The following is a 24,200-nucleotide window of genomic DNA, read 5'->3' on the forward strand; positions in this document are numbered from 1 at the left end:
AAACCAAATTCTTCATCTTCTGAGACATTCTCTTTTATATACACTCTTTATCTCAATGAATGTTGTCCATCCGGCAAGTTTCCTGAGTGAAAACCTGGGAATCACCCTAGATTTCTCTTTCTTCTTCCAGCTACATCCAAATAATCCCAAAGACTTGAAAAAAACCCCGAAGATAATTATAAGAATTTTCCTAACTTTCAGTTTCAATAAGAATATGGTGGCCGCTTAGTTCTAAATCTTCCCTTCTCCTGAAAATCAGTAAATTACAAATGGGAAACAACAACAAAAACAAACAACCACACTTTCAGTGACCTAAAAATCTGACAAATTATGAATATTTACTCTCAGAAAGAGACAGCCCCACTAGAAGAGGGCTGGCTTTGAGAAGGTCAATCTCCAGGTGAGGCAGAGAGGGAAATTTCAGAAATAGAGAGGGGGAACCCATAAGTAACAACTCAGAAAGCCAATGCGGTGGACACAGTGATGCTGTGATCCTCCTATGGGAATAAAGGATTTACAATCCAGCTGCTGGAAGTACTGCTGGGAGATAAATCTTAGCTGTCAGCCTTCTTCAGGGATTACCTCGGCTGAATAAAGCCACCTCACTCAAGGTATACCCGGCCACAACGGGTACTATCAAAACAACAGAAAATAACAAGTGTGGGTGAGGATGTAGAGATGTTGAAACAATTGTACGTTGATAGTGGGAGCATAAAATGATGTAGTCACAGTGGAAAACAGTATTATCGTTCCTCAAAAAATTAAACATAGAATTACAATATGATCTAGCAGTTCCACTTATATACCCAAAAGAATTGAAAAGAGGGACTCACATATTTATACACCAACATTCATAGCAGCATTATTCACAATAGCCAAAATGTGACATGAACCCAAATGTCCATTGATGGATGAATGGATACACAAAATTTTGTTATACATATATACAGTGGAATATTATTCAGTCTTAAAAAGGAAGAAAATTCTGACACATGGCTACAGTATGAATGAATCTTGAAGGTAAAACAAGCTGGGCACAAAAGGACACATATTGTGTGTTTCCACTTATATGATGTATAAAGAGTAGTTAAATTCATAGAAACAAAAAATAGAAAGATGGTTACCAGAGATTGGGGGAGTGGGAAATGGGGACTTATCGTTTAATGGGCTTTGAGTTTCAATTAGGAAAAACTTCTGGAGATGGATAATGGTGATGGTAGCACAATATGAATGTACTTAAAACCACTGTATAATTCAGCATATATTCACCTAAAAATGGTTAAAATGACAATTTTATGTTTTGTCTATTTGCCACAATAAAAAAAAAAAAAAAAAGCCAGGACGTTCTATAAAGTTTTGTTTGTATAATTTCAAAAATTAAATAAAATTAATGTGGAATTCATTTGTTTTAACTCTAGCAACATTAATATGCCAGAACTGGGATTTTTTCTTTTACTTTGTTTTATTTTTTAGACTTTATCCTATAGTTTAATTTCAATCTTAAATGTTTCTGATTTTTCTGATATATAAAATGCAAAAAAGTATATATATATATATATATATATATATAAAGAATTTATTTGGATTGAAAATATCCACTATAATATAGAAAGATATACTAAATATCAATAAAAATCCAGGTTGTCTTTTAAAAAGAATTGCCAGGAACAATGTAATACTCAGGATAGAGCAACTAGCTTTTAAAGAAGAGATCATTTCTGTCCTAATTAAACTACTATAGGAAAGAAGGAAAACTTTTTAATTCTTTTTATGAAACAAGTACAACATTGATATAATACCTGACCAAAAAAACCCCACACAAAAAAAGTTTGATCTTATTTATTGTTAATTAACATCATGACCAACTGAGTTTTAGTTTACAAATGTAAAGACGATTCAATACTAGAAAAATAATTCATCATATTAATAGATCTACAGAGAAAACCATATAATCTTTTCTAGCAATGCTGAAAAAACACTTTAAAAAATCCCAAACCTTCCTGGTTTAAAAGAAAAATCCATAAAATATAAATCAAGGATATACAGCAGGCCAAACACCAACATTCTTCCTAAAGTCCAAAACAGGAAACAAGAAAAATTATACTGATTATACTCATTACAATAACTATTATATAGCATATTGCATATATAACTAATATATATAGCATATAACATATATAACTATTACACAGTAAAACTCATAGGGGGTATTAGCCATTGCAATTACATGATTATTATAATTAAAGGAGTGAGGTATTCTGATTGGCCAGGTCTGGGAAATGTGAAAACTTCTATGACTGAGAGAGGAGGGAGGCTAACAGCCCTACACATACTGAATGGAATAATTTTACTCTAAACAGAGAGGGTATCAGAAAGCAGATAAAATAAAAAGAGTTTAGGCAGATAAAACTGAAGTGTGCTCATGTTGCTTCTATTACTCTATTTATTGGTTCCCCATCATACCTACAAAGTGATTCAAAATACCTTTCTACTCCTTCATTTTCACCTTGATTATCCATCAATCTCCTCTACTTCAATCCATTGCAATTCAGTAGCTCAGGAATATTTGGCCTGTGACTTGCCCTTAAGAGAAGATACCTCAAATTTGACCTCGAACAAAGTAATTTGCATTGTTCCATACCCACGGTCATCAAACTATGCCCTGCAAACCAAATCCAGCCTACAACCCTTTTTTCTGCTGCCCAGGACTCAGAATGGTTTTTACATTTGTAAACACTTGGAAAAAAATAGAAAATTACTTATGAACATAGGTGTTCATAAATAAAATTTAAGTGGAACACAGACACAATCATTCATTACATCCTATCTAAGGCTGCTTTTGTGCTACAATGGCAGAACTGAATAATAATGACAGAGACCTTATGGTCTACAAAGCCAAAAATATTTACTATCCAGTATTTTACTAGAAAGAGTCTGCTGGGGGCTTCCCTGGTGGTGCAGTGGTTGAGAATCCGCCTGCCAATGCAGGGGACACGGGTTCGAGCCCTGGTCTGGGAAGATCCCACATGCCGCAGAGCAACTGGGCCCGTGAGCCACAACTACTGAGCCTGTGCATCTGGAGCCTGTGCTCCGCAACAAGAGAGGCCGCGATAGTGAGAGGCCCGTGCACCGCGATGAAGAGTGGCCCCCACTCGCCGCAACTAGAGAAAGCCCTCGCACAGAAACGAAGACCCAACACAGCCACAATAAATAAATAAATAAATAAATTTAAAGAAAAGAAAGAGTCTGCTGGCCCCCAATCTAGAGGCACACAATCCACACCATCGTAACTACTATCCTAAATTGAAATTCTGTGAATCTCAGATTGCTCCTCTCTCAAAATGCTGTATATGTTTAGACACACAAAAAACAATTTTCTTTTGCTAACTTTCATTGAATTATTGATTGTAGGCTGATTCAATAATGTTACCTCCATACCTGCTTCCATATTGTCTTAAAATAAGATATTTTTTTACCCAGGTCTAGTTTTCCAAAAACAATGAAGTAACCATGAGTCATGAGCATATTTTCAATTATGAGAAATCTAAGAATATTTTTAAAACTTTATTTTATTCAAGTATAGTTGACTTACAATGTTGTGTTAAAAAGCATACTTAATTTGAGTTTTAAGAAATCAACTCAGGGCTTCCCTGGTGGCACAGTGGTTAAGAAGCCGCCTGCCAGAGGCAAGAATATACAATGGAGAAAAGACAGCCTCTTCAATAAGTGGTGCTGGGAAAACTGGACAGCTACATGGAAAAGAATGAAATTAGAACACTCCCTAACACCATACACAAAAATAAACTCAAAATGGATTAAAGAACTAAATGTAAGGCCATACACTATAAAACTCTTAGAGGAAAACATAGGCAGAACACTCTTTGACATAAATCACAGCAAGATCCTTTTTGACCCACCTCCTAGAGAAATGGAAATAAAAACAAAAGTAAACAAATGGGACCTAATGAAACTTAAAAGCTTTTGCACAGCAAAGGAAACCATAAACAAGACAAAAAGACAACCCTCAGAATAGGAGAAAATACTTGCAAACAAAGCAATTGACAAAGGATTAATCTCCAAAATATACAAGCAGCTCATGCAGCTCAATATCAAAAAAACAAACAGTCCAATCCAAAAATGGGTAGAAGACCTAAATAGACATTTCTCCAAAGAAGATATACAGATTGCCAACAAACACATGAAAGGATGCTTAACATCACTAATCATTAGAGAAATGCAAATCAAAACCACAATAAGGTATCACCTCACACCAGTCAGAATGGCCACCATCAAAAAATCTACAAACAATAAATGCTGGAGAGGGTGTGGAGAAAAGGGAACCCTCTTGCACTGTTGGTGGGAATGTAAATTGATACAGCCACTATGGAGAACAGTATGGAGGTTTCCTTAAAAAACTAAAAATAGAACTACCCATACGACCCAGCAATCCCACTACTGGGCATATACCCTGAGAAAACCATAATTCAAAAAGAGTCATGTACCACAATGTTCATAGCAGCTCTATTTACAATAGCCAGGACATGGAAACAACCTAAGTGTCCATCATCGGAGGAATGGATAAAGAAGATGTGGCACATATATACAATGGAATATTACTCAGCCATAAAAAGAAATGAAATGGAGGTATTTGTAGTGAGGTGGATGGATTTAGAGTCTCTCATACAGAGTGAAGTAAGTCAGAAGGAGAAAAACAAATACAGTATGCTAACACATATATATGGAATCTAAGGGGAAAAAAAAAAAAGGTCATGAAGAACCTAGTGGCAAGACGGGAATAAAGACACAGACCTACTAGAGAATGGACTTGAGGATATGGGGAGGGGGAGGGGTAAGATGTGACAGGGTGAGAGAGTGGCATGGACATATACACTACCAAATGTAAAATAGATAGCTAGGGGCTTCCCTGGTGGCGCAGTGGTTAAGAATCTGCCTGCCAATGCAGGGGACACGGGTTCGAGCCCTGGTCTGGGAAGATCCCACATGCCGCGGAGCAACTAAGCCCGTGAGCCACAACTACTGAGCCTGCGCATCTGGAGCCTGTGCTCCGCAACGGGAGAGGCCGTGACAGTGAGAGGCCCGCACACCGCGATGAAGAGTGGCCCCCACTCGCCGCAAATGGAGAAAGCCCTCGCACAGAAACGAAGACCCAACACAGCCAAAAATAAATAAATGAAAGATTAAAAAAAAAAAAAAATAGATAGCTAGTGGGAAGCAGCCGCATAGCACAGGGAGATCAGCTCGGTGCTTTGTGACCACCTAGAGGGGTGGGATAGGGAGGGTGGGAGGAGGGAGATGCAAGAGGGAAGAGATATGGGAACATATGTATATGTATAACTGATTCACTTTGTTATAAAGCAGAAACTAACACACCATTATAAAGCAATTATACTCCAATAAAGATGTTAAAAAAAAAATAGTCATGTACCACAATGTTTATTATAGCTCTATTTACAATAGCCAGGACATGGAAGCAACCTAAGTGTCCATCGACAGATGAATGCATAAAGAAGATGTGGCACATATATACAATGGAATATTACTCAGCCATAAGAAGAAAAGAAATTGAGTTATTTGTAGTGAGGTGGATGGACCTAGAGTCTGTCATACAGAGTGAAGTAAGTCAGAAAGAGAAAAACAAATACTGTATGCTAACACATATATATGGAATCTAAAAAAAAAAAAAGGTTCTGAAGAACCTAGGGGCAGGACAGAAATAAAGATGCAGACATAGAGAATGGACTTGAGGACATGGGGAGGGGGAAAGGTAAGCTGGGACGAAGTGAGAGAGTGGCACGGACATATATACACTACCAAATGTAAAATAGACAGCTAGCGGGAAGCAGCTGCATCACACGGGAAGACCAGCTCCGTGCTTTGTGACCACCTAGAGGGGTGGGGATAGGGAGGGTGGGAGGAAGATGCAAGAGGGAGGAGATATGGGGATATATGTATATGTATAGCTGATTCACTTTGTTATACAGCAGAAACTAACACACCGTTGTAAAGCAATTATACTCCAATAAATATGTTAAAAAAAAAAAAGTGAAAACACACACACTCACAAAAAAAGACTAGAAAACCATAAAAAAAAAAAAAAAAGCATCCGCCTGCCAACGCAGGGGACACATGTTCGAGCACTGGTCCTGGAAGATCCCACATGCCGCAGAGCAACTAAGCCTGTGCGCCAGAACTACTGAGCCTGCGCTATAGAGTTCGCGAGCCACAACTACTGAAGCCCTCGTGCCTAGAGACTGTGCCTGGCAGCAAGAGAAGCCACCACAATGAGAGGCCCACGCACCACCACAAAGAGTAGCCCCTGCTTGCCGCAACTACAGAAAACCTGCGCACAGCAACAAAGACCCAATGCAGCCAAAAATAAATAAAATAAAATAAATAAATTTTAAATAAAAGAAGAAATCAACTCATCAGCACCTGATTCTATTCAGGATTGTTTTACAAGCCAGGGGATTCTGTGGTTCATTTTTGGTAATTTTTTTCCCTAGAGAATTGCTGTAATTGTAAACTGAAATATTTTAGAACAGGTAGAGCTCTAAGTTTATATTTCTAAAAATAAAAACGCCTCAGTTTATGATATTAGATTAAGTGGAAGCCATTTTTCCCTTTCCAAAGTCAAAGCATACCATTCGCAGTCTTCCTGCCTTCTCTTGCCATAACTTCCTTCTTACAAGAAGAGGTCAAAAGCATTGTTCCATGAAAATCAAGTGGAGGGCTGGTAAAGCATCCTATTGCTTCTGTATTTCCAGGAATATTTGCTCTTCTAAGAGACAACTGGTCACAACTGGAATAAGGTGTTTCCTGAGAAACTTCTGGATCTCCTTCCAAGAACGTTCTTGTGCAGCTACATGTGGGATCACTTCTCCTCCCCAGTGCATGAAGAGGCGGAGATTGGAGATCCTCGAGGCACAGCACAGTGGGGAGTAGGGGGGCTCTATCAGGTGGCCTACCCCTGGGTAAGACAGCAGGGTCCAGTTGTTCTTCCCATGTCTCCTCAGCTGTTCTGTGGCTTGCTCTGCGTATACTTTGCTGTTGACATTCATATCTTCTTCTCCCACAATGAAGAGGAAATGTCCCTGGGCCTTTTCAATGGGGAGAAAAAAAGTCTCACTGGCTTCAGCTCTAGTATCCTCAAAAATGCGCTGTAACTCTACTAATCCTAAGGTACTGATGGATAGTGAATGAGGAGAGAACAGCCAGGGCTGATTTATCTGACCACGATATACCTGTGGAATGTCAAGAGTAAAGTTGGGCCCGTTAATAAGCGCGGCGGCTGTGACTTGCTTTAGGTGAATAGCCATGGAGAGTCCAGTCTCTGCTGTTTTGGACATGGAGACTACCCCAATACCCAGGCTAAGGACCTGTAAAAAATTAATAAACAAAAACCCCAATTAAATACAATCCGGAGACCAGAAGGGGGAGCTCTCACACCCTGCAACAATAGCAGAGCCCAAAAGGTAGAAAGACTGCTCTTCTTTCCAGGCAACGACTCAGCCAGTGAAAAGCCTTGGGCTCTTTGTTTACTGCCCTTCCCATCTTCCTTTTCCCCTCCAGGAAATCCTTCTCCTTCCCTTGCTGTGCAGGGACTTGCACATGCTTCACCATGGTTCCAGACCCCAAATTGCAATCTCAGCTGATCCTGAATAACTCCATCTTTGCCGGAGAAATATCTGGCATTCTATTTGTTTTAGGGCAACATTTGGTGGCTCATACAAGGACCAGAGGAGACCCCCCAAAGGTTCTAGGGCTGGTGAGCAAAGAGTTGCAGTATCCATGGTTGAGCCTTTTATTGCTCACTGCTTCTCTCGCTGACCCTGGAGTTTGAGGGTACATCTTTCTCCTGGATTCGAGCCCTTGTGGTCTGTGGAATAAGAATGCTGTCTGCCATATCAGTAAGCAAAAGATGTTGTGGCCATCAAGCCATCAGTCATTTACAGCCGCACCTGCCCACCCCCAACCCCCCACGGAGAGCCCTGAGGGAACTTGGGATGGAAACAAAGAGGATGCTGGCTTTAGATAACTGAGGTGCATATCAAAGGAATGATTTCAGCGAGCCCAGAATCTTGCATCTTCCTGTACAAAGAAAAGCGCTAAATTCATTAACTTGAGATGTCTGGTTTTCTTTAATTAATAGTAATCTTTTGATGGACCAGGTTTTTGTTGCCAAACTCCTACATATCCTGGCTTCTCCCTTACCTCTTCAGAGCAGTTCCTCAGAGCTATCTGAGAGACTGCTCCTGGGCTTAAGTCCTTAGTTTGTCTGCCACAAAAACATAATTCTCAAATTTGAGGTTGTGCTTTTCTTTTCTTTCTTTTTTTTTTTTCAGTTGACACCTCTTTGCATTTGAAGCTCTTCAGGCTGTGTGCGGGATCTATTTTAAAGTTTCATTCTTTCTGGTTAAAGCCTTGCTCTGTATGCAAGTACTCTTTTGGCACTTCAATCTGATTCTGAGATCAGACAGTTTCAACTGAAATTGGCTGAGAAGCTGTCAGCTGAGTTCCTTCAGGTACAGGGGCTGTTTCACTGAAACTGAGTCAGTTCAGCCATCAGCCCTTCCTTTGGAATAGGAGCTGTTCCATGGAACTAGCTGAGAAACCTTTGGCCTGGCTCCTCCAGGACGAAGCTGTTCCCTTAGAACTGGCTGGTATTAGGCCTGCAGACACTGTGAATGCAAGCTGTTTAAATTGAGCTGTAAATTGTTTAAGCTGTTGGAAAATTATTCTTTTACTCTAGAGAAAAATCTCTGAGAAAAGGGATCCCAGTTATATAAATATTTTGAGGGCACCCCCCCTCCCCCGCATTGAGACTCTAGCCAATTTTATATTTAAAAACCTTGGTTCTTCCTCATGCACATTTCTAACTAAATGGACTGACCTGACCAAAGGCAATTTAGAATATCAATAGCCATTATGGGTAATTTTGAAATCCCTGAACTTAATTTTCTTAAAACCAAATTGGATTACAAGAGCTCAAAAATCTTCAGACCTGAACGGAATGCCTATTTTGACTGGTATTTTGAGGTGATGGAATAAAATTTACGTTTTGAGTCCAGACAAGAAAATTTAAGCATAACATGGCCCCTGTCTGTATTGGGCCCTCCCTATGTGCAATGTGCATCTGCATTATACATTAACCAAATCGCCTCAAAGCAGGAATGCCCGCTTGACCATTAAGATCAACATTTTCCCTTCTTCATACACCAGCAATGTAACTCCTTGAAAGATAACATTCTTTTTTTTAAAATTTTTTTAACATCTTTATTGCAGTATAATTGCTTTACAATGGTGTGTTAGTTTCTGCTTTATAACAAAGTGAATCAGCTATACATATACATATATCCCCATATCTCCTCCCTCTTGTGTCTACCTCCCAACCTCCCTATCCCACCCCTCTAGGTGGTCACAAAGCACGGAGCTGGTCTTCCCGTGTGATGCAGCTGCTTCCCACTAGCTAGCTATTTTACATTTGGTAGTATATATAAGTCCATGCCACTCTCTCACTTCGTCCCAGCTTACCCTTCCCCCTCCCCATGTCCTCAAGTCCATTCTCTATGTCTGAGTTTTTATTTCTGTCCACCCCTAGGTTCTTCAAAACCACTTTTTTTTTTTTTTTAGATTCCATATATATGTGTTAGCATACAGTATTTGTTTTTCTCTCTCTGACTTACTTCACTCTGTATGACAGACTCTAGGCCCATCCACCTCACTACAAATAATTGAATTTTGTTTCTTTTTATGGCTGAGTAATATTCCATTGTATATATGTGCCACATCTTCTTTATCCATTCCTCCGATGATGGACACTTAGGTTGCTTCCATGTCCTGGCTATTGTAAATAGCACTGCAATGAACGTTGTGGTACATGACTCTTTTTGAATTATGGTTTTCTCAGGGTATATGCCCAGTAGTGGGATTGCTGGGTCATATGGTAGTTCTATTTTTAGTTTTTTAAGGAACCTCCATACTTTTCTCCATAGTGGCTGTATCAATTTACATTCCCACCAACAGTGCAAGAGGGTTCCCTTTTCTCCACACCCTCTCCAGCATTTATTGTTTGTAGATTTTTTGATGATGGACATTCTACTGGTGTGAGGTGATACCTCATTGTAGTTTTGATTTGCATTTCTCTAATGATTAGTGATGTTGAGCATCCTTTCATGTGTTTGTTGGTAATCAGTATATCCTCTTTGGAGAAATGTCTATTTAGGTCTTCTACCCATTTTTGGATTGGGTTGTTTGTTTTCTTGATATTCAGCTGCATGAGCTGCTTGTAAATTTTGGAGATTAATCCTTTGTCAGTTGCTTCATTTGAAAATATTTTCTCCCATTCTGAGGGCTGTCTTTTTGTCTTGTTTATGGTTTCCTTCGCTGTGCAAAAGCTTTTTAGATTCATTAGGTCCCATTTGCTTATTTTTGTTTTTATTTCCATTTCTCTAGGAGGTGGGTCAAAAAGGATCTTGCTGTGATTTATGTCATAGAGTGTTCTACCTATGTTTTCCTCTAAGAGTTTGATAGTGTATGGCCTTACATTTAGGTCTTTAATCCATTTTGAGTTTATTTGGGTGTATGGTGTTAGGGAGTGTTCTAATTTCATATTTTTACATGTACCTGTCCAGTTTTCCCAGCACAACTTACTGAAGAGGCTGTCTTTTCTCCACTGTATATTCTTGCCTCCTTTATCAAAGATAAGGTGACCATAGGTGCGTGGGTTTATCTCTGGGCTATCTATCCTGTTCCATTGATCTATATTTCTGTTTTTGTGCCAGTACCATACTGTCTTGATTACTGTAGCTTTGTAGTATAGTGTGAAGTCAGGGAGCCTGATTCCTCCAGCTCCGTTTTTCTTTCTCAAGATTGCTTCGGCTATTCGGGGTCTTTTGTGTTTCCATACAAATTGTGAAATTTTTTGTTCTAGTTCTGTGAAAAATGCCAGTGGTAGTTTGATAGGGATTGCATTGAATCTGTAGATTGCTTTGGGTAGTAGAGTCATTGTCACAGTGTTGATTCTTCCAATCCAAGAACATGGTATATCTCTCCATCTGTTTGTATCATCTTTAATTTCTTTCATCAGTGTCTTATAGTTTTCTGCATATAGGTCTTTTGTCTCCTTAGGTAGGTTTATTCCTAGGTATTTTATTGTTTTTGTTGCAGTGGTAAATGGGAGTGTTTCCTTAATTTCTCTTTGAGATTTTTCATCATTAGTGTATAGGAATGCAAGAGATTTCTGTGCATTAATTTTGTATCCTGCTACTTTACCAAATTCATTGATTAGCTCTAGGAGTTTTCTCGTAGCATCTTTAGGATTCTCTATGAATAATGTCATGTCATCTGCAAACAGTGACAGCTTTACTTCTTCTTTTCCGATTTGTATCCCTTTTATTTCTTTTTCTTCTCTGATTGCTGTGGCTAAAACTTCCAAAACTATGTTGAATAATAGTGGTGAGAGTGGGCAACCTTGTCTTGTTCCTATCTTAGTGGAAATGGTGTCAGTTTTTGGACTATGTATCTTTGGTGAACTTTACATAAAACATCAGTGTTCCATTTTGATGTATGATCCATTGTTTTGAGAATGTATATAACTGTGCCTTTGACTTCTAAACAAGCGGAACAGTCCTCAAAAGGAACAGTCCTTTTCCTTTCTGCAAGACTGTCTCCTGGGTTAAAATCCTCAGCTTGGCTTGAATAAAATTCTCTATTTCTCCTTAAGATCAACTGTTGATTAATTTTTCATCCATAGTGACTTCCTAACATTATCAGGAGTCTAAAATTGCCTCTCTGCAAAATAAGATTTTAAGATTAACTGAGGCAAATGAATGATTAAAAAAGATAAAATGGCTCCTGAAGACTCAAACTCTTCTTTGGCTTCTTCATCTCAGCCTTTGCCTCTGATGCCATCTTGTCTCCCTCCCTCACTCCCTCATGCCCAGACTCTGCCCCGGGCACCATCTTCCTCCTTCCCTTCAAAGCCACCTACACCTCCTCTATACCTTCAATTTATTCATACTAATTCTCTTACCAAATTCCCTTCTTCTCTGAAATTCTCCCCACACCCTTTTTCTCTGAACTTATCAGAGCCAGTCCCTTTAAAACTAAGCCTTCTGAGGATGCAAAGGCTTTATTTTTTATATTTCCTGAACTAAAGCTGAACTGTGAGCCATAGTCAAAGATTTTCCCAAAGTAACCAAAGATCCTCACAGGTTTGGTAAGTAATTTAATATAGTCGTTCAAACTTATCAACCTGGTTTTTCTAACATATATCTACTAGTTCATATGCTTGTCAGTGAAGGCCAGGCCCAGCATTAGATGAAAACTCCTAATTGGGAAAATCCTGAAAGTTCCGTCTGATGGAGAAAATTTTCACACATTGAGGTATGGAGAAGTCATCTTGGCTTACACATTGTTCAGCTTGAACTTTGTGTGAACTAAAACAGCCTGTCAAACACACACAACACATCTGCTTTAACCATTAAGGTAAAGAATGTCTGTTTTGAAGATAAGGATAAAAAACTCCCTTCTTATGACGTCCATATTAACACTCCCTCAAAGATAAGGTTCACTTCCCAGACAGCAGGGTCCTGTTGTCTCACTCTCTATATACTAAAGCTGTCTCTTTTGGAAACTTGAAGGAATATACCCCTGTCGTGTTTGATGTATGTTCTTTACTCTGATAATGTATATGACTATGCTAAAAACCGTGCTTCAACTGAGCAGTTTCTTAGAGTTATCTGAGAGGCTGTCTCCTGGGCTACAGTCCTCAGTTTGGCAAATAAAACTCTTTTCTATTCCTATTACAGATTGTTTATTGATTATTTCCATCAACACCTAAGAGTAAAACACGGAGACCAACCTGCTAACTTACATATGATCAAGCTTGGGCAATTGCTAGGTGACTTTTTCAAAACCTGTTGATTGGAACAAAATTCAGGCTTTTACATGAAAACTTGATGAATCTGCTCATGACTATTACAATCGACTTCAGATTATTTTTAAAGAAAATTCTGATCTTCTTTTAGAGGTTGATTCCACTCAGATAGCTTTAAACTTTATACTTATTAATGGGCTGAACCAGGACCATTCCCTTCTAGTAAAAAGAACCAGGATGGGATGGGAAACTAGAGTTTTCCACTCCAGAGTCTAGTGAATCTGGCAAACCAGCTGTCTCTCACTCTAAATGAGTCACCTCAATGAAAAACCACTGAAATTCTTAATCTTCAACTCCAGCAAATGAAGGTCCCTAAATGAAACCAAAACCCTCCCAGTTTGCCACAAAGAGCTATTGTCACAAAGAGCCAGGATGTCAGAAAAAAGATTGTTACAAATTTAAGCATTTTAGGCACCTTCCGCCCTCTAATCAGTCTTTCCAATGTCCTCTGAATTCTCAACAATGGGGCTCAGGGGGACTACAGGGGCTCTTCCTAATCTTCCCACTTAATAGAATTGGAGAAACATTTCTCCAGATTGGGGATGAATCTCTTTCAGTCCTAACTGACAATGGAACCACAATCTTGGTACTCAACACCACTACTATAAAGCAGTCCCTGCCTTGGAGTACTAAAACAGTTCAAACAGTGGGATCTCTAATGAACCCCAAGAGCTTCCTATCTCTGAACCTATTCCCTTTTGTTTAGGCCCTTTGAGAGATACACACCCTTTTCTCCTTAGTTCCTCTGCCCTTATCCATTTATTAGGTCAAGACTTCTTAAAGAAGTATCCATGGCAGAGTTTCTTTATCCCAAAGGGGGGAAATAATTCTAGATTTGACAATAGTCATCAAAGTAACCAATCATGTAAATTAAATCACCCTTTGACATCTTTAATTGCTTCAGCTCTGACAGCCCTAGAGCTGATTCTGAAAACTCTGATTATTTGTCCCTATTGAATCAGCTACCACCCTCCTACGGACAAAATCTCCACCTGACACTGGCAAAATTTACAGCATGCCTCCCATCACGATTCAGATAAGTCCCTCAAAATCTCTTCCCGGAATTAATCAATACCCTATAAGTAAAGAAGCCCTTCAAGGCATGAAGCCCATAATAGAAGATTACAGGTCTCAAGACATCATTATCCCTTGTACTAGTCTTTCTAATACTTCTATTTAACCTGTGAGAAAACCTAAGGACCCAGGATGGAGGTTCATCCAGGACCTCCAAGTAATAAACAACACTGTTATCCCTCGACCCCCTGTTGTTCCTAATCCTCATATGTTACTAACATCCATTCTCACTGAAAGTGAATTCTTTACTGTAATTGATTTATACAGTGCATTCTCTAGTATTCCAGTTGACGAAGCCAGCCAATAACTTTTGCCTTCACTTGGGAAGAAAAACAATTCACTTGGACACTAATGCCTCAGGTTTAACTGAGTCCTTATTTCTCAAATACTGAAGGCTGATCTGGATGATATAAATTACCTTAGAGGTTCTATTTTGTTGCAATATGTGGATGATTTGCTTCTTTGCTCTCCTTCTCAAACCTCCTCATAGGAAGAGAGCATCCACTTGCTAAAGCTTTTAGCCTCAAAGGGACATAAAATTACCAAAGAAAAACTGTAGTTTGTCCAAACCCAGGTTTGATATTTAGGGCATCTGATATCAGAACAAGAACTACACCTATATCCAGATAGACTTTATAGTGTCCTAAGTTTCCCAAAACCCCAAACTAAACATTATCTGTGACTATTTCTTGGGTTAGTTGGTTATGCTGAAATGAGATCCCAAATTTCTCTCTTATGGCCAAACCTCTGTATGTTTTATTCAAGAATAACAACCCCAGCCCAATTTAATGGGAAAAATCAGATGACGTAGCTTTTAAGGCCTTAAAGGAGAGTTTGAAGAACCCACCTGCCCTGGGGCATCCCAATTATCAGATTCCCTTTTTCCTTTTTGTATATGAAAAAGAAGGAAATACCCTTGGGGTACTCATCCCATAACACAGGGACCACCATTGACCCATAGAGTATTATAGTCAGCAACTGGACCCTGTAATATGGGGATACCTGCCTTGCCTTAGAGTCATGAGGCCCCTGCTCTTTCAGTTAAAACCATTGAGAAAATCGTTGTGGGATCCACTTTAACCATTTTTGTACTTCATGCATTAGAAGCTTTCCTGAATTCTCATCACTCTCAACATTTCTCAGTCAGCCACTTCACCCCCATGAAGTCCTTTTGTTAACTGCCCCTCACATAACTCTTCTATATTGTATTAAGCTTAACCCTGCTACTCTTCTCTACATCACTGACGAAGTCCCTTTTGACAGCTTAACGTTGAGAGATCACCTCCTGACTGCTCATGATGATCTACAGGAAAATCCTCTGAGTAATGCTGACCTCTCATGGTTCACTGGTGGTTCTTATTTAAAAGCTGCTAGTGGCAAGTATTGTGCTGGGTAAGCTACTTCAACTCCTTTGATGTTGTTGAGGCAGCATCTTTACCTATGGCTACTTTGGCCAAACAGGCTGAATTATACACTCTTACATGGGCTTGTACTTTAGACAAGGACAAAACTGGCAATATTTATACTGATAGCAGATATGCTTTCAGAGTAGCTCATGATTTTGGAATGTTGTAGAAGCAACATGGCTTCCTTACTCCCAGCAGAAATAAAATTTTAAATGGCCCCTATGTTCAGAAATTTTTACCTGCTGCCTTAGCTATTATTAATACTTTGGGAGCATTCTAACCCTGACTCTCTGCAAGCTAAGGAAATAACCTTGCTGACATTTCTGCAAAAAAAGGCTGGTCTTAAAGGGACCAGCAGCAGCCAAACCTTTGTCATGGTCCAAAGAGTTTTTCCCCAAGTGGTAACTTAAGAAAACTCGCTAGAGAAGTCCAAAAATTGGCCTCAGAAAAGGAAAAACAAGATTGGAAATTCAACAATTGTTGGTTTGATAAAAAGAGAAAGCTCTTGTTTAGACCAAATAACAACCCAGTCCTACCAGAGACTCTAAAATTCCCACTCCTCCCCACTGCATATGCATTAAACTATTGATCTATTGACAAAATGACAGCATTCATGAATCAGTAGTGGTGGGGAAACACTAACTAACCCATGAAAAGTGCATACCTCACTTGTCCCACTTGTCCAAAATACAACCCAGGGAAGCCTGTTCATACTGCTCCCAGACATTTTTAACTGCCTAATAGACCATTCGAGGTCTGACAAATGGGTTTCATACAACTTTCTCCACCTCACGGATATAAATATGTTTTAGTCATGGTCTGTATGTTTTCACAATGGACTGTTGCCTTCCCTTACAGACAGGCTACTGTCTTTTCTGTGGCTAAAGTCCTTTTGGAAAAAAAAGATTATCTGTACCTGGGGAACTCCTCTTCAATTTCATAGTGATCAAGGAACCCTTTTACTGACCAGGTGCTTTGATAAGTCTTTGCTGTTTGGCTGGTTTTACACATTTCACTGTACTTTCTGCTCTCAAACCTTTGGCTTAGTCGAACACACCAGTGGCATTATTAAGACTCAGTTAGCAAAATTGGTACAGGCCCTCTAAGTACTTTGACCAAAAACATTGCCATTCGTTCTTCTAAATCTCAGATCCATACTTTTTGGAACCCATAAACTCTCACCCTTTGTGACAGTCAAATGACACCCAATGTTTTGGCTCCTGCTTCTTTTGACCCACAACTGATAAAAGAAGAGATACTCCAATATTGCAAAGGCCTAATTGCTTCTATTAAAAATAACTATGTTTTGGTAGAACAATCTTTTCACAGTGTACTCTTGGGAGACAAGGACCTTATGATTCACATTCTGCAACCTGGAGATTTCATCTACTGGAAAAGACACTTCCATAAAAGCTCTCTTCAGCCTCACAGGAAAGGCCCTTGTGCACCAAACTCCAAGGAATAGACTCTTGGATTCATGTGACACATCTAAAGAAAGCATCAAACCCTGACTAGACCTGCACATCATCCAGTGACCTGAAAGTAAAGATTTCCCAGAATTGAAGCAGATGACATCTGATGAGACAACTTTCCCAAGATATTCAGACCAGGTCTATTGGAAGTTTGCCAACTTTTGATGATGACATAATGCTTTAGATGATCTTGATAACATATGGATTTTAGATTAAAAGTGCCTGATAGTTGTCCCTCCCTGTTACTTGCATGGTACCTCAACTGGTTTCCAATCTATGCACTTGCCCTCCAGTGTGAGACACTACACCCAGAAAAGGTCCTTCCTGGCATTGAGGGACAAAAAGCTGCTGAAACAGGAAAACCTGACTCTTGATCAGTGATGTTTTCAGAGAAAGATCTTGATCTAAAGGGGGAAATGTAAAAAATTAATAAACTAGAAATCTCAATTAAATAGAGTTGGGAGACTAGAAGGGGGAGCTCTCATACCCTGCAACAAAGTCCAACTAGAAGAAGAAATACTCCTCTTCTTTCCTGGCAAGGATTCAGCCAATGAAAAGCCATAGAGTCTTTGTTTACTATAGCTCTTCCCCCACCCACTTCCTTTTCCCCTCCATAAAAGTGCTCTCTTTCCCTTGCTGTGTTGGGACTTGCACGTGGCTCTCCATGGTTGAGACACCAAATTCCAGTTCTCTGCTGATCTCAAATAAACCCATCTTTGCTAGAGAAATATCTGGAGGTCTATTTATTTTAGGTCAATAGTCCCGAAAATAATAGAAATGAGATGTTGATTCTATCCATCATTTAGCAAAACCCTACAATCTCAAACAACCAAAGAACTTCAATGGCCAGTGGGAACAAAGCACGTACTAATCCCACCCACGCGCCCAGTTCTAGAGTTTTGGAATATGTAACTAATGTCCAAGGAAAATGCTCCTTCAAGAATATGTCAGGTTCTACTGACTGAATACTATGGATTTAACATTGCTGATAATGCTGGCATGTTGACTTAATGTCTGAAACTGCCACGGCCATCTTGTGACCTTGAGGAGAAGGCCAGGAAATTACAGAAATGTCAATCCAGTCTCCTCAGTAAGAAACTCCACTGAGTTTCCAAACTAAAGCTGGAACCACCTATCTCCAGATCTGTTACATGAGAGAATAAAATGCCTTATGTTGATGTTGTTTAAGCCACACTCAGTGACTTTTCTGGAAACATAGCCAGAACATTCCTAATGGATTCACCATGGGAGGAACACGTGCTAAAACTCAGGAGCAGTGCATTCAGGTAACCATAGTAGCTCTTCATTACTTGAGTTTAGAGTATCAGACGGGAAGTAGCAAAATAAGGCTGGAAAAGAAAACAGCAGCTTGACAGGGAATGGCTTTGAAGAACATGCTAATAAGCAGACTTTACTCTTTTCCTAACTACAGTGGGGAAACAGGACAGATTTTAAGGAGAGGCATAAGATAAGGCAGAAGTATGCAGAAGTCAGATTATGGAAAATTTTATCTAACATGCTAGGAAGCCTGACTAGGAAGCCTAGTAAATTGGGAGATGGTTAAGCAAGAGAGTAAAATAACTGTGCTCTAGAAAAACCAGTCTTATGACTCTGACTTGCAAAACTGGAGGCAGAAAAGCCAAGCTTATTGCAATGGTACAGGCAAGAAATAATGGTGCCCTGAGCTAAGCAGCACCAGCAGGGATAAAAAGGAAACAAGACAATGAATTAGTTATGAGTGCAGAATATACAGCTCCTAGTTACCAATTTGGTATAGGAGAGCAAAGGAAAAGAAGGAGTTAAAGTTTTTGTTGTTGTTGTTGTTGTTTTTTATACAAAATAAAGCCTTCATTCTCCTTGAGCACTGGCCCCATGCAAGGATAGTTTCAGAGAGTCACATCTCTTCTAAAGCCTTACTGATTCCCTAGATTTTCTTAGGAAAAAAAAGACATTTTATTAAGTAATGTTTGGGGGTTTTTTCTTACTATTTAGAAAAATATGAATGAATGTACCACTTGTATCTAGCTGACATAAATGTGAGAAATTCTTATGGTAAAGGGGGAAAAAAATGAAACAAATTGAGTCATATATACACTCCATTTTTCATCCTGCATATTAAGAGAAGTGGCTTGAACCACCCTCCCCCCTGCCCTTTGGGTTAAAAGAAACTTTCAAGCTCTGAAATTCTATATCAAGTTAAAAGATATAGTCACAGTTATGGCAAGGAGAGATGAGAACTCAGAATGGATTTGGCCATGGAAGATAAAGTAAAAGCCAGTATAACATGGATGAAGGTGACTCAGATATATGCAGGCTTTATCTAATTTACTTCTGGCCTTTGGCAGAACACTAACTCTTATTACAACGTCTGCCACCAAATTTTCAATTGCTATCTGTGTGATATTGGTAGAAAGAATGATAGAAAAGTCACGCAGCACCTACAAGGCGACCCAGGCTAAAAGAGTGAAAAGCAGAATCACATAACATTTTAATTTCTCATCTAAGCCAAGCAGAGGGCTAGCACAATGATAACAATGCCTATTTGATAGTTCAAGGACAATTCCATTATATGCATCAAAAATAGCTATTTAAAAATTCAGTGCATCAGTAGATTGTCAGCAATTGTTGCTCATCTTACAACTGCAATTCTCACAGTACTTTGGTGACCCTTATATGAGAAAGGATGCAGTACAGAGTCTTAATTACTTAGACTGCTTCTTATTAAGAAAAAAAAATTAGCAATAAATAAGGGCTAACATGCATCAACCCTCTTACAGCAGCAAAGCACATTTTAAAATTTAAAGAAGATATGTGGATTAGAAAGTACTATAGCATTATGTTTAAGACCTGTCAAGTAACTAAAAATTCAGACCCACTCTTCAAAGAAATACAGATTATCTACCTGGTTAAGTATGGTGATTTAGTAATTATCAGAGAAGGTGATAATAATAATAATTGATCAGAGTTATTGAGTATTTAGTGTTGCCTGTTACTCTAATAAGCACTTGGTTTCTAGTGTTCCTTTTAATTCTCACAATAACCTTATGAAGTAGTGTCACTACAATATTATTTAATAGATGAAGAAACTGAGGATTAGGGGTTCTTAGTAACTTGCCCAGATTCCCACAACCAGATGGGATGGAGCCAGAAATGAAACCCATTTCTTTCTGAACCCAAAGTCAATGCATTTGATTCCATGACAGACACAGGCTAACTATGCATTTCATCTTTCTGAGCAGAATACATGGGATACAAAATAAATCATCTGAATAATATAAATATGCAATAGAATTTCAAGTTCACTGAGGGAGAATCATACTTGGAAGTTAAAAGAAGTCACAGAATATCATGCTTATTGAAAAATAGGGATTGAAACTGACTGAAAAGGTCAAATTTACCTTAGGATGTCTCAGGAGAAAGTTGGCATCTTCCTCAAAATATTCCAAATCTACTTTCTCTAGTCAAAAAGGGAGGTCTTCATAGTCACAGTAAGCCAAGGCCAAGACAGCAAAGCCATGACTGGCCAGGAGACTGGTTCGGATTTCAATCAGTCCACCAATACCACCAAACAAATCAATTACCACTGGGAAACGACCCTCTCTTGAAAACAAAAAACAAACCAAAAAAACACCACAGAATTGAGTATGAAGGGAAGGTGAGAAGAAGAGAAGACAAATACGACAACACAAAGAAATGCATCACAAATTTTAGAATTAATGTATAAAATTTCAATAGAATTTCCACATTTTCAGCCTTGTTTCTGGGGCAGAATTAAAGCTGATTGAGTATATAATGGAGCATAACATTCAGAAGTTTCACTGGACACCATGTTCATTGACATGTTTAATCTCTACAGCCAAAGAGAATTCAGGACTCTTAATGAGTCATATCTATAGTGCTGGAGCAAAGAAAGCCAAAGAAATTAGGCAAGGGCTTCTTAACCTACACAAATAGGCTTCAGGAAATCAGCGAAGGTCCTGAAATTACATGCAACGCTATACATTTATATGTGCATTTTACTGATGAGAGCACCCACAGATTTAATTGGGTTCTCAAAGAAGTATATGGCTTAAAAAAAAAAAAAAAGTTTTGAAATGATTATGTTAGCTAAAATCCTGAATTAACACTGCTCTGTTACACTCATCTGACTCTACAGTGATGAAATTTTACACCAAAATAGGGATGGTCAGGGTATCATTCTACTCACTGTGTAGGCAGCTTGCTTCCAAAGTAAAGCAGAGCTCACATACTGAAAGTAATTTATCATACCCTCATTGGGGATATACTATTATTGTATAAGTGATTTTAGCTAAGAAAGCCTGATCCTATCCATATTTGAAAGGAGTGACTTGATTTAAAGGAGTATTGGGAATTGTCAAAACAAAATATTGCTATATTTTCTCACCTTGAGAAAAGGAGAAATAAAGTGATACTGAATACATCTTGGTTTAAAAATACCACTTGAATACATGAATAGGGATGTTTTTGCATATTCTGATTGACAGTACTTAAGAGTACTGAGCCTCTTATTCTGGAAAAATGTTGTTGTTGAGAACTTCTTTGAGACCTGACTCAACCATTTTTGGCTCCACACAACACAACCCTTTTCTGTACCCCAACAGAATAAGCACCCAAATCAGGAGACCCAGCACACACAATATCTAAGAGGTTCGCAAATAGCACACCCTAAACCAGCACATCATCCCAAGGTGAAAGGCCTGAACTAATATTCAGATTCTTTTTCTTTTTTAATAGATCTTTATTGGAGTATAATTACTTCACAATACTATGTTAGTTTCTGTTGCACAACAAAGTGAATCAGCCATATTGCATACACATGTCCCCATATCCCCTCCCTCTTGAGCCTCCCTCCCATCCTCCCTATCCCACCCCTCGAGGTGGTCACAAAGCACCGAGCCGAATATTCAGATTCTTAACTGAATATTAGCGTCAAGGAGGTTTGTGCCACTTACTTCCTGATTCCTACACACCATAAAGCGGTCTATATGCTAAATACTGGGGGTAAAAATTTTTCAAATTTACCCAAAAAGGTGCATGGGTCATGGTGAATTTGCAAAGGGAAGCTTTTTTTCCCTTTTACGCCATCTAACACTCCATGTTGTCAGAAACCACCTCTAACTCTTCAGGTTTCCTTAACCCATCTCAGTTCTAGAAGGTGACTATTAAAAAAAAAAAAAAAAAAAAAGGCAGAGAGAGAGGGGGAATACATCCTGATGATGTGACGGCTGTGTCCCAAATCAAAGCACATGTCTGAATAAGGCAACCTCAGACACACCTGAAACCTGGACCTACTGAGGGCTACTTCTGGGAAATTAACTTTGCTTCATTCAGTCCCCACAATAAACTCTGAGAAATGTACCAATAGATGTTTTGAACCACTTTTCGGTATGTTGAGATCACTATGAGAAACTGAATGTTCTGATAAGTTTTATAGCCATTAGGGAGCATGTTATATTAGCTGCTGATTTATGGAATATCCTATAAATATGCAATATTTATGGAACTAGAGGGTATAAAGTTTCTTTGCATCCTCTATATTTGTTGCAATATTTCAATCCATTATATCATTATCTTATTGTGACAATCATGCAATGACTTATGCCTAAATTAAAACTCAGACATGACAGAAGCCCCAAAAGAAGCTGGGACACAGTTCCATATCAGGATGTGTGTCTTCAGATAGCTAGGCTTCAATGTGAATGAATTTCACATAAATCCAAAGCTATGGAAATCCCATAATGCAGGGACTCCATAAACTACTGTTACATCCTTAGACAGGCTCCAGAATTGCTGAGATAAAACTTGAGTTGGAATGAAGTTATCACCATGTTCTTGTTCTGACCCAAAGTTAACTCTGATTCTAAGTCAGGAAAGGAACGCTCTCTATTTTATCCACATCCAAGCTAAACTTCTAGGAGGATAAGGGATTTAAAAGAGGAAAAAAAAAAAGATGACAATAACCAGGGTAATTCCACTCACCTGGAGGGAGAAGAAGGGCTCCCCGAAGGCAGCCTTCTTTGACTTGGATTCGGGTGACACCAGGTGCTACATACCACCTCTCCAAAGTCAGGCTGACCTTTGGAGTAGTGATGGCGATGTGGGTAACCATTACATCTGAATCATAAAGTTTTAATTGGACCTTCAAGGGGTTATTCATAACATCTCTTTTCAGCAGTTTAGTTAATATTTTCTCACGTTTCAGGGACCAGAGGAGACCCATGGGGTGGACTCCTACATAATCACCTCCAAGAGAAGATGCATGCTCTAGGTCCACCTCACCAACTTCACTGGCCCTAGAGTAGGCTTGAGAATGAAACAGGTTTCCCTTTTCATCTTCCAGTGATGTCCAAAGAAGCACTATCTGAAATGGAGTTAGGCCTTTTGCTATGCACTGGCTCATCAACATGAGTGCACTTGCAGGGGTAGCTATCAGATGAATCCTTGTTACAGTGTGGTTCCGTGGATGATTCTTCACTAATGCCTTCAGTAAACCTCAACACAGAAAGAAATATGGGAGAATGAAATAAGGCAGTGATAAGGTTAATGAAAAGTAAACTGGACCAGGAATCAGGCTGCTTGGGATTCAGCTCTAACTCTTCAGTTAGTTAGCAAATATTCTGATGTAATCTTCAAGTTCAAGATTCCTAGGAGTGTTCAACAAATTTCTAGAAGTTATATAGCAAGGTGATAAGTTTCATAACAATAATGATCCAAGGCTGAGGAAGCAGCAGTCAAAATATGCATGAATGATATTAACACATCCAAGGAAAACATCACAATCTGCCATCTAGAGCCCTTGAAAAATCAAGTACGATGGAGAATAGGAGTGAGAGGTGGGGCTGAAAACAGGGGGACTTGATGAACGTCTCTATGTAAGAGACAGGTGACTCTACTACTAAACCCCTCCCTGAGTCCTGCAAACAGAATGCCTTGGCATCTAAAATTTTACCTACAAGAGCATAAAAAATAGAATGATCTTTCAAAAGAATGAGAATAAAGTCTCTAGGGAGAACAAGGAGGCTGACATATTGCTCCCTAGGAAAAAAAAATACTCATAGCTTCGTAGTTAGGATTTACCCAGTCCTAAGCAAAACTGGAAATTGACAAGCCTTTCAGGTACACAGAAGTGTTTTTGTTTTGTTAAACTCATTAGATTGCCAAGAATGCAAAGAATCTAAATGAATTAAACTCTAGCAAGTGACAGGCTCCTCATAGAAGAGAAGAAGTTTTCACTCCTACGTGGTGACTTTCAGTTATGACGAAGCAACA

The 24,200-nt window shown here is 39.0% G+C and overlaps 1 protein-coding gene across 1 annotated transcript; it reads right to left on the minus strand.

Moving 5' to 3' along the window:
• Positions 1-6,764: 6,764 nt before the first annotated feature.
• On the minus strand, positions 6,765-23,337 carry LOC132368091 (bile acid-CoA:amino acid N-acyltransferase-like). Its single transcript, XM_059926677.1, is given in 3 exon segments — positions 6,765-7,397; positions 20,309-20,510; positions 22,907-23,337. Coding segments are annotated over 3 exon segments (1,266 nt in total).
• Positions 23,338-24,200: the final 863 nt, after the last annotated feature.

The sequence above is a fragment of the Balaenoptera ricei genome, chromosome 6 (genome assembly GCF_028023285.1).
Source record: "Balaenoptera ricei isolate mBalRic1 chromosome 6, mBalRic1.hap2, whole genome shotgun sequence".
Classification (NCBI taxonomy): domain Eukaryota; kingdom Metazoa; phylum Chordata; class Mammalia; order Artiodactyla; family Balaenopteridae; genus Balaenoptera; species Balaenoptera ricei.